The sequence below is a fragment of the Pangasianodon hypophthalmus genome, chromosome 2 (genome assembly GCF_027358585.1).
Source record: "Pangasianodon hypophthalmus isolate fPanHyp1 chromosome 2, fPanHyp1.pri, whole genome shotgun sequence".
NCBI classification, from domain to species: domain Eukaryota; kingdom Metazoa; phylum Chordata; class Actinopteri; order Siluriformes; family Pangasiidae; genus Pangasianodon; species Pangasianodon hypophthalmus.
In genome coordinates, this window is record NC_069711.1 from 31,697,469 (window position 1) to 31,712,096 (window position 14,628).

At 41.6% G+C, this 14,628-nt stretch overlaps 1 protein-coding gene across 10 annotated transcripts in view; it reads left to right on the top strand.

Annotated features, from left to right (window-relative positions):
* Nucleotides 1-86: 86 nt before the first annotated feature.
* abi2b (abl-interactor 2b) overlaps nucleotides 87-14,628 on the top strand; it is a 15,578-nt gene continuing 1,036 nt past the window's right edge. The window contains exons 1-12 of one of the 10 annotated variants that reach the window (XM_053229295.1): nucleotides 87-292; nucleotides 4,558-4,725; nucleotides 5,440-5,616; nucleotides 5,784-5,801; nucleotides 5,904-6,001; nucleotides 6,904-7,050; nucleotides 7,947-8,068; nucleotides 8,538-8,720; nucleotides 10,173-10,361; nucleotides 10,510-10,596; nucleotides 10,916-11,107; nucleotides 12,039-14,628. The exon at nucleotides 12,039-14,628 is cut by the window's right edge and continues 1,036 nt beyond it. In XM_053229295.1, coding sequence (XP_053085270.1) covers nucleotides 176-292; nucleotides 4,558-4,725; nucleotides 5,440-5,616; nucleotides 5,784-5,801; nucleotides 5,904-6,001; nucleotides 6,904-7,050; nucleotides 7,947-8,068; nucleotides 8,538-8,720; nucleotides 10,173-10,361; nucleotides 10,510-10,596; nucleotides 10,916-11,107; nucleotides 12,039-12,214 — 1,674 coding nt within the window. In that variant the 5' untranslated portion in view covers nucleotides 87-175 and the 3' untranslated portion in view covers nucleotides 12,215-14,628. Of the gene's footprint in view, nucleotides 293-3,248; nucleotides 4,140-4,557; nucleotides 4,726-5,439; nucleotides 5,617-5,783; nucleotides 5,802-5,903; nucleotides 6,002-6,903; nucleotides 7,051-7,946; nucleotides 8,069-8,537; nucleotides 8,721-10,172; nucleotides 10,362-10,509; nucleotides 10,597-10,915; nucleotides 11,108-12,038 lie in introns of those variants that run through there. The other 9 variants (XM_026933534.3, XM_053229301.1, XM_026933536.3 and 6 more) reach the window with 9 other exon arrangements.

The window sequence follows — 14,628 nt, forward strand, 5'->3', positions numbered from 1 at the left end:
AAATTCCCCAACCACCAAAACAAATCAATATAACATGATATTTAAACGCCATGAAGAGTACATGAGCGCACTGCGCATGCGTAGAGCTCTGCACCGCGCATGCGCAGTGCGCTCCCGAAATCCTGGGGCCGCAGATCGGGGATTGTGTGACAGGCAGCTAGTAAAAGATGTGAAGATGGCGGAGTTACAAATGCTTCTGGAAGAAGAGATTCCTGCGGGCAGAGGAGCTTTACTGGACAGCTATGCGAATTTAGAGCGAGTCGCCGAATATTGCGAGAGCAATTACATCCAGGTAATCGCCAAATCTCCGTTTATAAAGAACCTCCAGCGTAGTAAATATGCTCGGGAGGCTCGAAATGATGGTCGAATCCCAAATGGCCGCTCACTGCCTAACGGAGTGCGCTACATAGGGCATGACGCAATGCCTCTTACGTCACATGTAGTGCGCAGTGAAACACTGTAGGCTGCTGTTTGGGATTCAGCCATTGAGTGCTGTTGACTGCTGTGGAATGATGCAAACAGCCAGTGATGCTAGCGAGGCTAACTCGGCGGCTTAGTCGACGATAGCATCGCTGTGTTGCATTACATAACGATGTGTTTGTTATTATTATTAATTTAAAGCTGTAAAATATAAACGAGACGCGTGTTCGCGTTTAATTTGTTGTATTATGCCGCCATTTTGTTGTAGAATTGAGCTAATGCTGCGTGTGTGCTAATATCGAGCTAGCTCGCTGGTTATCTCTATATTAGCTTATTTCTAACAGTTATAACATTTAGATACGTCAATAAGTATATATGAATAGTTTGTTTTTCTTTTTTTTCTAATTTATATCGAATAATTGATTTGCATAAGGCATCCAGTAGCTAGTGAGAATAATAGCTAGAGTATTAGAAAGAAAATCTTAGCCATAATTAAAGGAGAACTCCACTATAAAATGTATTAAATATATTTAGACAGAATAATTTATGATGTGTTTAGTGGTTTTGGTGCTGATTTGTTGCTTGGTGCTGTTTTTTCGTTATTCCTGTGAGAAGTGAGAGGTCGTGTCCCGCGATGACGTCACTGGGGGGATATTTGTAGTGCAGCTGTAAACAGATGTTCTCTCACCAGCTTCTCTTATATCTTCTGTCACAGTACAGTGAAGCTTGTCGTGCTGACGGAGAATAGAGAAAGCGTGAAAGTCTGTTCTGAAGACTTTCCCGTGGTGGAAAACTTTACGGAAAAACGTATAGCTTTACTTCTGACTGTTAACAACGCGCTGACACTGGAGACTCCTTCCTTAAATGTTAAATAGATAGATGTCTCTACTTTATGGAAAACTTTTTTTAATTATTATTATTATTTTTAAAAGTCCTTGTCTTAGTGGTGGTTGTTCTAGAAAAGAGGACGTGTTATTAGAACGAGCACATGAATGTAAACCTGGGATTTGAGTTACAGTCTCTCGGACACGCTGTTACGGAAAATGTATCAACATCTTCTGATAAATCAGAATCGAGAATTCAGCAGTGGTGTAAAAACAAAACCGTACACCACAATCAAATCTTTATTGCTGAGTGCCGTGGGTTTACATGTACAAGGAATTCGTCTTGATGTACTGGTGCTTAGTATAACAGCAAAAATGCAAGAAATAAAAAGAATATTAATAAAGTAAGCAACTATGAGCCATAAATATAAAAATTTAGAAATAAAAATTAAAAACACGACTGCATGTTAAGGTTAAAGGTTCTTTATGTGTCACGTACATGTTACATACATGTGATGTAATGTAGTGACGTGTTTTTTCATTCGTGCTTCATCCCACAGTGCAACAACGATACATAATAGAAACCGAATATAATAAAGTCTAGTAGACTATATGTTAAGAAAGTTTAGCAGCCTTTAAAGGAATGAAATGTAGAGTATGAATATACATAAATAGATTATATGTATTTAAAAAAAAAAACAGATATACAGAGCTGTAGTGTGCAAAAAATAGTTTTTTTGCACGTTCATTATTGAAACGCTGTGTCTGAATAGATATTTCACTGAAGTGTGTTTGCTCAGTGACTCTGAACACGACCGACTGGTTATGCAAAGCGTCTTTGTACCTCGTCTAACTCCATTAACATAATTATGACTTCTTCTTTTTTTTTTTTTTTTTTTTTTTACCTTGTGGGGGAAGGAGTGTGTGTATATCTACAGCCTGATGTTCGTTTGTGTAGATCAATCGAGTGATGTGAGATTCCTCCTCGTATGGACCAGGACCTGATTCCCAAAAACATCACGGATCGTTTTTCCTGTCAGCGAGTGTGTGTTCCTTCCTGTAGCAGCAGGAAACACAGATCTGTATCATTTACACACCTGGAGTGTAGAGTATTCCTAAAAAATAATTTGTCGCTTATTTTACACTCGAGTGCAAGTGTTTTCTCCTCTTCTCTTTTTAGCTCTGGAGATGATCTTCTGCCTGTGTGTGATTTTTAGTCACGGCTTCGTTTTCATTTCATTTCCTCCTCACCTCGCTGTTTCAGACTGAGTTTCTCGCAGAATGGTTTGACCGTTTTTGCATAATGAAAAGACCGAATCAGTGCGACGTGGTAATCAGTGTTACAGTGTTAAGTTTCCGGAAGCCGTTGTGGGGGTTTGTGTGATTCGTGTGTCGGTTTTGGCGATGGTTGTGGACAAATCATTAGTTGATTGCGAAAGTGTCGTCCGATATCTTTCCACACGTATTAGGAGCGGGCGATTATGCCAAAGATATCACATCACGATTCTCTGATGCATTTGTACGATACATGATACGTATCAATTCATTCAATTCATTTTTATTTGTATAGCGCTTTTTTTACAAAGGTCATTGTCTCAAAGCAGCTTTACACAAACAAAAGTAAAGTGAAGTGTGTGTGTGTGTGTGTGTGTGTGTGACGTCTCTGATGAGCAAGCAGGGCGACGGTGGCAAGGAAAAACTCCCTGAGATGGTGATAGGAATCACGATGATATGTACAGTAGGTTCGCTCACAGATTGCCAGCAAAAGAGTAGAGTTGCTTTAAAAATGTTTTTTGTTAATAAACAAATTTATAATAGATTTATTTATATCTTTTTTTTTTAATGTATTTATAAAAAATATATTTCTCACTGAAAAAGAGAGTTTTTGTTTTTAATTTTACAATTTTAAAGATTAAATACAAAATTGAACAACACATCAGCTTTCAGATTTGTTGGTAATTAAATTAAAATAAAAAAATAATGATTTCACATTTCACAAAAAAGATGATTAAATTAAAAAAAAGTGTATTGTAATCACAGTTTATCACAGTATCAATATTATATCATTATATTACCCAGCCCTATCACATAGTAAAAACGTTACCTTAGCCATATCGGAAAAAAAAAATCAATAAGGGTTTGTTTTTGTCCATTTCTGTTTGTTTAACCTACTTAATCAAGCTGACTACTTTTTTTTTTTTTCTTTTTTTGCTTGCCCAACCTTGCCGATTGTATATCGGTGTCCTAGGCTGAGGTGAGAGTAGAGCTGGGTGATATAATGATATAATATCGGTATCATGATAAATTGTCACAACAAGCTTTATTGAGATATTGTGATATCTTTTTATGTTTAAAAAAAAATACATTTAATTACAAACCGGCTGATTTGATGTTAAAATTTTGTGCTGTACAGAGCAAGAGGAAATTGAAGAGAAAAAATGTTTCATGATCTCCTCAGAGATGCGGTTTCTTTAAATGGAAGCGTGCTCCATTTTTTAAAGCCTGCTATCTATATCTATTTTTACACATCTGTATGCAGGTCTACATACAACAAAGGAAGCTCTGTAACATGTCTGTGCACTTTAATTTTGATATTTAAAAGGGCAAAAAAGAAAAAAGAACTGTTGAAATGTTTCTTTCAAATGGTCAGCCTTTAAATCAGTTACATAATTAGGATTTATTTTTGTCTTTGTAAAGAACGACAGATTGCACTATTCACTATCCATTCGCCCACATTTCCTCACACACACACGTACATTTACACCCTCTCCCATTTATCGTCCACTCTTCCTTGAAGTGACAGCGTCGCCATGGTTACACTGGCGCAAAATGATCGATGGCTTAAGGCGTCCAATAAGGTGGCGCCCTAGCGTGGGTTTGGTTAACGGCTTTCTGGTTTGTGATTGGTTTCAGTGTTTATGCTCTTTCCGTATCAGTCATGAATGAGTGTGTGTGTGTGTGTGTGTGTGTGTGTGTGTGCGCGCGTGGGAGAGAGAGAGAAACGGAGAGGGAGGAGGAGAGGTTGGTGTTGGAATAGAAAGGCAACACATCCCGGGAGTTAGACTTCCTGTTTAGACGAGAGAAAATGTTAAAAATAATTCAAACTCAAATCGTTTATTTCTCATTTATTTACCGTGGATAGAGATCTCAGATCTCCAAAAATCTCTGGAGTGTTTCTTTACAAGCAGGTGGACGGAAACCCTGTTAAGAACGTAGCTACGCATCATTCCCTGTCATCACTTGGCATCATGTCACCAGTGGGAGTCATTAATTACGCTCAGGCTTTAATCTCTCCTCCTCGGTCTCTCTGCAGTCTCCCGATAAGCAAAGAGCGTTAGAGGAGACTAAAAGCTACACTACTCAGTCCCTGGCCAGCGTCGCCTACCTGATCAACACACTCGCCAACAATGTGCTGCAGATGCTCGACATCCAGGCGTCTCAGCTACGCCGCATGGAGTCCTCCATCAACCACATCTCACAGGTACACACACACACACACACGCACACACACGCACGCACGCAGAAAGCAGTGTTCAGTAGGGTGGGTGATATACATGACAATATAATTTTGATGTAGCAGTACAGTTTTCTGAGAGAGATCTATATACATCACACTTTATATGAAAGAATTTATTCAAGAAATACGGTGTTCATGAAAATTCAGAAATGAAAATGAACATTTTTTCCTTTGGAAAAAACGAGAACCTCATGAGCTTTAATTGGTTGGCTTCAGATCATATAAATTGTCGATTGGTTACTTCAGTTTTATCTACGATTTATATTTGCTCTATTAAAAAAAAATCCATAAATTAAAACTAATAAGACTGTGACGCAATTGAAACAAAATTAATGGCACCCTGTAAAAGCAGAAGGAGGTAGTGTGTCAGTGGTAGCTGATATGCTGCAGTGGCTGAGCTGCATTATTGGAAGACACTTAGATGGTGCTCTTTTGTGTGTTTTGTGCTGTTTTGTGTGTGTCACTAAATGAAAATCAGCTGTGATATGAACATGCTTGGATTTTTTTTTTTATTATTGCCGATTAGCATTAATCAATACAAGTATGAAGAAATCAGTGTTACTGAAACTTTTGTGAATCTGGTGGGAATTTTTAGTTCAGTTTGGCCCCAAGGACTTTCACGCACGACTTTTACGAAAAGATTGACGAATGAGACCCAATGTTTTGTTCACTCTCTAGACAGTGGACATCCACAAAGAGAAGGTGGCCAGGCGTGAGATTGGCATCCTCACTACCAATAAGAATACCTCACGCACACACAAGATCATCGCTCCAGCCAATCCCGAGAGGCCTGTGCGCTACATCCGCAAGCCAATCGACTACAGCCTGCTGGACGACGTAGGACACGGCGTGAAGGTACACCAGTGCAGAACGTTGTGTTTAACCGCAATAACGTTTTCTTTAAACCTTCTCTAACCTTGCTGTTTGCTGTTACGTGTTACTCCCGTGTTTATCTAATCCTCTGCACTCTTAACACTCTCTCTTTTCTCTCTGCCTCTCTCTATTGCTTCATAACAATGTAGTGGTTGTTAAGGTTCAAGGTAAGGCGTCGTTCAGGTATCTCTTTGCATATGTATGTGTGTGTGTTGTAGATTTATGAATAAGGACAGTTTAAGCCACACCTTGACATTTGAATTTTACAGGTTAATGCCCAGAACATGAAGGCGGGCACGACCCCACGCACAGGTGCCCCTACCCAGAAACCACCCAGTCCTCCAGGCCCGGGGAAGGGCACCATCGGGTATGTGTGTGTGTGTGTGTGTGTGTGTGTGAGAGAGAGAGAGAGAGAGAGAGAGACAGAGAGATTGCTTGTTTATTGGATTGCAGTAATTTCTTCTCCTGAAGTCTGAAGTCTATATTCATGTTGATTTGACCTCTCGCCTCTTCAAGGGGACTTGCACTAATTTCTCCCTTCACCTGAGATAATACTGGTCAATCAGTTGCTCATTAGAATATTAGACCACGCCCATTCAGATATTTCTTATATGGGGATGATCAGAGAATTGAGCTGGTGTTTGTTTTTTAAGTGATCAATACCGATGATGGAAATGCATTTTTGCAAATAACCGGTTAAATGATGTCACGATGCACCGTCCCTTCACACATTCCCAGGTGTCACTCAGCTTAAACGCTTTTTCTGAGGCTCACTTTACGAACTAATCAATTAAAATCAGAAAACCTCATTTCTCCTCCATGATTTCTGCCTAGCTTCGGCATTTTTATTATCTTACAGTACCTTCCCTGGACACTATACTTCAGTCCAGATGGTCCTGGAAATTCTCACTCAGATTTAATGTCTCTTATTCTCTTTGACTTGTGGACTCGGGGACTCGTTTTGTTTTTCTTCCCTCTAAACGTGTGCGCTTTTCTTCCCTGACAGGCCACGTTGGAAAACAACCTGTAAACTGTCACTTTGTCACATTCAGAATGTCGTGTATTTCATGTGCTTGTGTACTTAATGCTGATGTTTTATTCCTGTTGCACCACTTTTACTGTGTGATCCTTTCCTCATACCCTGCTCCTTCGCACTGTCACCATGGTAACGCAGCTGGCAGTCAGTTATAAATGATCAGATGTCATTAAGGGGGGGTCGTTATTATTGCCATCAAGAGATGTTAAACTGTGACCCCGCCCCCCCGGCAGGCGCCACTCCCCCTACAGGACGCTTGAACCCGTGCGTCCCCCCGTCATTCCTAACGACTATGTGCCGAGCCCGACCCGCAACACAGCTCCGCCCCTCCAGAGCCCGGCACGCACCGCCTCCGTTAATCAGAGGACCCGCACGTACAGGTACACACACACACACCCCAACAACAACAACAACAACAACAACAACAGCACACTTAGCATTCATAGAGGGGATATTCTGTCTGAGCAAACGTTATCTATTACTTATCCATCCTCTTCCCCCCCTCTCTCTTTTTCTCTCTCCCTCTCTTTCTCTCTCTCTCTCTCTCTTCGTTTCTGCAGCTCTGTGTGCTGTTAACCTGTCTGTCCTTTCGTGTCTCGTCTCTGTTGGTGCGTCTTGGTGAAAAATCACTAACTAGCCACTCACTAAATTCCTCTTTCCTTCTTTCTCTCTTTGGCTTTTTGCTTTCTTCATCCTCTGACCTTTTAAATAGCCATGACATCCTTTAAGATGATCTCTCGCTTTCTCTTTTTTCTCCTCTCACTCCTTCTTTTTCTCTTTCAGCGTCTTTTTCCTCTTTGTCTCTTTGAGCAGAACTCTTACTCCCAGACTTCGTAAGGGATCAGCCTGAAAGGAACAGCGAGAGCGAGATGATATTTCACACAGCTCCCAGCAGCATGTTACTACACGCTCTCATTGGAAAAGAGATAAATGTAGAATAAAATGCAGACACTCGGGTTTCCAGGCTGTAATGTGATCAGTCAATCATGTCCTGGTCCATGGTGCTATTTTAAACCCTTTTATAGTGTTCTATTTCTATTTCTATTTCTTTCTGTGGCTTTCCCTTACAAAGCTAATTGATCGTCCTGGACTGGATGACATTTATAGCTGCCGTCCTGCCAAAGGTCACCTTCCCAAAAAGTAGTGCTATTAACTGAACTTTTTAGCCCAGCACTGAGTTTAACCTGATTTTTTTCCCCCCGATGTGTGCTGGATTGTATGTGAGTAGACATTTCACAATCTCGTTCCTTTGTGTTTTCTCTCTCTCCGATTTCAGCAGTGGCAGTAGCGGAGGAAGTCACCCAAGCAGTCGCAGCAGCAGCAGAGAGAACAGCGGCAGTGGCAGCGTGGGCGTGCCTATTGCCGTGCCGACGCCGGCCCCTCCCACTGCTTTCCCAGGTAATCGCTCCATCAACTTCCTGTTTGGATCAGTATCTAGTTTCATAGGTGTGCAAGCGCCCTAACAAGCACCCCTAGGTATAAACGAGTGTGTGAACGTGTGTGCGCATGATGGTGTATTCCCAATTCACGTCCAGTGTTCCAGGGACAGACTCCGGATCCACTCCGGTAGCCTTGACCAGGATGAAGATGGACTGAAGATGAATGAATGAAATTAAAAAATGACCACAATTTTAATTATGAATAATAATATTCATTGAAACTGAAAAAGGAATATGTGTAAATATGTTGCTGTAATTGTTCTCTCTTTTGACTGACACGTGATCTGCGCTACTACTATCAGCTCTTTATTTCTCCCTGTGTTTCTACCTTCTTGCCATCTTACACGTTTTGTGCCCTCTGCTCCTGATCTCTCTGTTCTTCCTCTCTTCTTCTGCTCTGCTCCCTCGCTCTGCGGCCTGTTCTGTAGCAGGTACTGCCTCCACACCCCCGAACCCCCCCAAGCCCCCTCCCAGTGTGTCTATCCCGGCTCCCCCAGCACCTCCCCCTCCTCCTACCCCTGAACCCACACCTCCTCCTGCTCCCCCTGCTCCCCCTGAGATCCCTCCTCCCCCACAACTGCCCCCCACCACCGGCACCGCGACCGCGCAAGGTGAGTCGTCCCTTCTACCCCAAATCGCCGTGTTCCTGTGCCACATCCTCATTCGGGTCATCATTAATCAAGAAAAAAGTGTATACACTCTCCCTCCATTTTATATTGTTCATGTCCAAGGCTTGACTGGTGTCGGGTTTCACCTCCTTTGTGCTTTTTTGTGTCTCATTTCACTTGTACTTCTGTAGTGATCATCTGATCATTTCCTGCTCTGGAGTGTCAGATATATCAGCTGTGATTGTCACATTACCCCTCCCTACTCTTCTCCTCCATGGATTGTTGGTGTTGTGTGCATTTTTTTTTCAGAATTTTCAAGCATATCTGATGTTGTGCAAGCACAGCAGGTTTAAATGAACAGTCTGACCAAAAATGACAATTTTTTAAATTCATCAGTGTTTTCCATATTCAATTCAGCCAACACTTGTTAGACAACTGAAGGTTGCTTCTTTAGTTTTCGACTTAAGCTGAGAGGATGAGGTAGATAACAAGTCTCACTCAGTTTTTATCTGTAAATATCAGGGTTCAACTTGACTGCATGCATAGATGGATATGTAGGTTGATATATCCATCTACCTATCTGTATATTTATGCATCTCCGTAGATGGACAGATAGAGGTGTAGCTGTGTAGTGGCATAGAGACGTGGATAGATAGGCAGCTGCACTACATTGGAAAAAAGTATGTGGACACCTAACCGTCACACCCATATGTGCTTTTTGAATGTCCCATTCCAGATTTATCCCCCTTTGCTATTATAATAAGCTCCACTCTTCTGGGAAGCTTTCCACTAGATTTTGGAGCGTGGCTGTGGGGATTTGTGTTCATTCAGCTACAAGAGCATTAGTGAGATCAGGCGCTGATGTTGGTGAGGAGGTCTGGGGTTCAGTCGGTGTTCCAGTTCATCCCAAAGGTGTTCAGTGGGGTTGAGGTCAGGGATCTGTGCAGGACACTCGAGTTCTTCCACCCCAACCTTCACACACCATGTCTTCATGGAGCTCGATTTATGCACTGGGGCATTGTCATGCTTAATTCCATTGAAGGGAAATTGTAATACAAAGACATTCTATACAGTTGTGTGCTTCCACCTTTGGGTCAATAGTTTAGGAAAGTACCACTTGTGGGTGTGATGGTCAGGTGTCCACATACTTTTGGCCATATAGTGTAGATAGATTTAGAGATATATAGATAGATGCATAGTTATGCAGGTCGCTGATAGATAGGTAGATAAATAAATTTATTTACTTTAGAAATAGTGTTACCCAACATAACATCATTTGAAGCAAGTATTTGAAGATTTGGAGATTTTGGATGTGGCAGGTTTCACAGTACTTGTTATCTACATTAGCTTCTAGTGCAAAATGAAAGTCAGACAGCATGTGTTTATTTGTGTAATCATATCTAAACTCATCATTCAGTATGTTTGATTTTGAGCGTTCTCATATTCTGTCTCTAGGAAATGGGCCTCAGTTCTACAGCATGAACCGACCAATGGCACGGCAAACCACACCCTCAGTAGGCGGGTCTCTGCCGTATCGCCGGCCGTCTTCAGTCACCAATCAGCCGAGCAACGTACCTCAGAATACTCACGCAAACATGAGCCAGACCCAGCTTAACGGAGGACCACACTACAACCAGAACCAAGGTGGGCTGCTTTTTTACAGGAAGTGACTCTAAACGTGGTTTCTCTGACCCAGACTGAGCCTTCGTCTAAATTTCTTTTCTTTTTTTCTGATTTTGTCCACACCAACCCTCCACCACACTTCCCTCACACATTTCCTCATCTCCGGTAGCCCCCATGGCTCCGCCTCCTCCCTCTATATTACAGATCACGCCCCAGCTGCCTCTGATGGGCTTTGTGGCTCGGGTTCAGGAGACCAGTAAGTGTAAACTGTATAAACTGTGTGTGCATGCAGTTTCCTCCACGCGTGTTCTCTGCTTACATCTTCTAGCATTAGAAGCGTTAAGTAAAAGATTAGTCTGTTGTGTAGGTGTGTTGGGTGTAGGTGTAGGTGTGTTGGGTGTAGGTGTGTTGGGTGTAGGTGTAGGTGTGTTGGGTGTAGGTGTGTTGGGTGGTGCATGCTTATACTACCTTCTGATTCCATCTGTGTGTTAATTCTGTTGTTTTGCATGCTCTAGGTTTCATTCACACCAGTCTGTGTTGTCTCTAATCATTCGCATGTCTTCTCCGCTCTTCAGTCTCAGACGCACCTCCTCCTCCGCCCCCTGCGGAAGAGCCTGCGTTTGTGGACTCGGCTCCGCCCCCGCCTCCACCAGAAGACTACGAGGATGAGGAGGGAGATGAGGACGAAGAGTCGGCAGTGGTGGAGTACAGCGACCCGTATGCCGAGGAGGATCCGCCATGGGCTCCTCGCAGCTACCTGGAGAAAGGTTTTTACACCGTTTTGTTTTTTAAACCAGATTTTCACTTCTAGCTGTAGCATGAAAATTCTACTTGCTACTGAGCACAGGAGTAAAAAGCTTGTTGAACTCACACAGGGGCAAAATATGATGGTCAATGCAGACATTTGGGCAATGTATTGAATTTTCCATAACAAGAAAACACAAATGAGTACTCCATGGTTCATCTGCATGATGTGTTGGGGTTGTGCAGCTGGGGGTGGGGCTAATTTCTGGGCCAGCAAACAGGAAACAAAACTTACGTGAAGCTAGATCAGTTTTCCAAGATATGAAAGCGTTCCACCAACAAAGATTAAGCTCTAAAGCAAAGTTTGACAAAGTTTTTAAACATTACAAACTGCACCTTTAAAGCTATATTAATAAAAAGTCACTAAAGGCACAAAAATGGCACCCTGTATAGTGCTGTGAGAAATGTTCAAGACAGGACTTCTTCCTATTTAAATAAAAAAATAAAAAAATAATTTTTTATAAAATAAAATAAAATAAAATAATAGTTAAAAAAAATTAATAAATAAAACTTGATAAAAGTATATAAAATATTGTAGTATTATAATAATAATAATAATAATAATAAGAAGAAGAAGAAGAAGGATGGTGCAGTAAAATAAATATGTAATAAATTGAAATGATAGATATATTATTAAAATGAATAAAATAGTAAAATAAAATATAGTATAAGTAAAATATGATAAAATAAGGTGTACAAAAATAAGATATAGTAAAATAATCAGTTAGGGGTCATACTGGGCTTAATGACTATAGTTATCATTGTGTTCCCTCAAATCCCATCACACCAGGGGTGCCAATAATTACTTTGCTGCAGAATAGCGAGCTGAAGACTATAGACCTTGGCAGGGTTCCTGCCTGCCCTCTGTAATTTCTGCTCTCGTTTTTCCCCCAGTGGTGGCGATCTATGACTACACGCGCGATAAAGAGGACGAGCTGTCCTTCCAGGAAGGCGCGATCATCTACGTCATCAAGAAGAACGACGACGGCTGGTTCGAGGGCGTCATGAGCGGCACCACGGGGCTCTTCCCCGGAAACTACGTCGAGTCCATCATGCACTACGCTGACTGAGCCACCGGGTGGAGCTGCTCTCCATCTCTCACTCTCTCACTCCTCTTTCTCCCACTCTCAACCAAAAACCTCCCTCTTACACCCATACACACACACACTCACACGCGCACACGCACACAGACCTCATCACACACTGACCCAGAGGTGACACAGAAGAACATCTGGACGTGTGACAGAAAGGATGATACTCATCTGTATATTTGTGAAGATTTCTTTTCTTTTTCCAAACTCAGCTCTATCTCATTAGTGAACTGTGTGTGTGTGTGTGAGTGAGAGAGAGAGAGAGAGAATGTGTTACTGTCTGTTGGGAGATTGATATCTGTAAGATTTAGACTTAAAGATTTATAAGGACCATTTTTGTCTTAATTTGAGTCTTATAGAAACACTAAATATTCCTGCTGCTGGTTTTGCTCGACACTAGGTGAACTAGACTGTGTACTTCTGGTCCCTCAACTTGTTTTTTTTCCTCCTGCACTGAGAGATAACTGAAGGACAGCGAGAAGGACAACGTCTCTCAACTCCTCCTTTACCGACTCTCCTGACACTCGGTGTTGCGGACATGAACTCGATCAGCACACGTAATGGAATTTGTTTTCTTATTCATTAAGGAAGGAGGAGTGTTTGCTGTGGGGTTGAGTGATATTCCAAATTTTTACTTTTGATATTAATGGTTTCACTGCAAACAGCCAATCAGATCAAACCTGGCTGCACAAATGATTGACATTAGTCTAGAAAAGAGGCGGGGCCTGTTCAAACCATTTCAGCTCACTGCTCTTAAACCACCTGTTTGTTTCTTAAAGGAAAACTCTACTCTGATACACATTACATACGTGTATAACACGTGTCACGTGCTGACATCACAGCAGGACGTTGGTGTTGTTGCTGCAACCATCGTTGTTAGCACCAAAGTATTTCCCGGCGACGTTAAACATCATATTAACGACAAATCCAACGTAGGAGTAGCAGAGACGACGATGCACTCGAAGAATGCAGTGCAGCTATAATACGGCGACGCATTTGCTCCGAGTTACGGCAGAGAATCGGCTCGGCTAGATATCGATCTACGAAATGGCGCGTGTGATGACGTTGATGTCGGGATTCACTTGAGAGAAAGCTGAAGCGTTGGAAGCTGCTTGAGCGAGTGTACAGATGAGAAGCTGAGAGTCTTAGACAGAGTAAATCACTAAAGCGCTGCTGCAACGCTCTCTTTAGATAGACATGAATTCCCACTTGTGCCATGTGGTCGAACGGCATTGTGGGTAGTCTCGGAAAGAGCTGTCCAAAGTGAAAAGAGACTAACGTTAATGATAAAGATTACTATGCAGGTTACTCAGGGCGGAGTTTTCCTTTAATCCTTATAGACCCATTTCGCTAAAATATTGATTGTAATAATTTCTAGTTTTGTTTTTTTTTTGGCCCCTCCCACCCCCCCCTTCATTCCACTTCAGTCACTTTGCAGTCTTTAGCGGTAGTTTATACCAAAGGATTCCTTCAGATGAGGACAATGGCGTGTGAACGACGGGACCGAATACAGTTTTTTCCGTTTCCTTTCTTACCATTGACACTTTTTCATCAGAGATTTGAATCACAGATTTTACCGATTTCTCTGTGTTTGTATGTGTGTGTCTGCTAAAGCTATTTAAATTAAGCTCGTGCCATAAAGAAGTGTTTCTAGATAGTTGGAGATGTTTATGAAGAAGATTTCTTTGCGATTCTGTTACGATTCCCGCCACCGTTATTTGTGTTTGTGGGGGAAAAAAAAACTGAAGCTCTAGAATAATATGGTGGAATTTTTTTAGCATCATTTCGACCAGCTCTGGACTTAAAAATACAACACTATGTGTATGTGATGATATATTGCTTATTATTATGATTATTATTATTATTATTATTATTATTAATATTCTTTTTAATGATGATGATGATGATGTGTTGGTGTATGTGACTGACGTACGAATAAGAGAAACATCCCTTTCACCTGCAATAACGTTCGCACAGACAGAAGAAAGCACAAGTGGTTGTGTGAGTGAAGAAAAAAAAAAAAGAGAGAGAGAAACCAGCCCAAACTGCTGAACATCTCACAGAGCCGTGGTTTGTTCTCCTCATTCTTATTTTAGTTTTATTTTTTTAACACTATGAGGTACAGTGGTGTCTATACATGTGTTAGTGTGTGTGTGTGTGTGTGTGTGAGAGAGTGAAAGCATGAATGTGTCGTGTGATCCCGATGTTCGTGAACTATTTGCTCGCCTGTTGCTGTTTTCTTTTTTTTTTTTTTTTCAATGGAGGGTTTGTTACCGTGTGTGAACCGACTCCTGCATGTTGATCATTTCTGTGACTTTATTATTATTTTTTTTTCTGCTGATGGAGAATAAACTGGATTGATCTAGTCTGCACAGCTCACACTCTCTGCATCA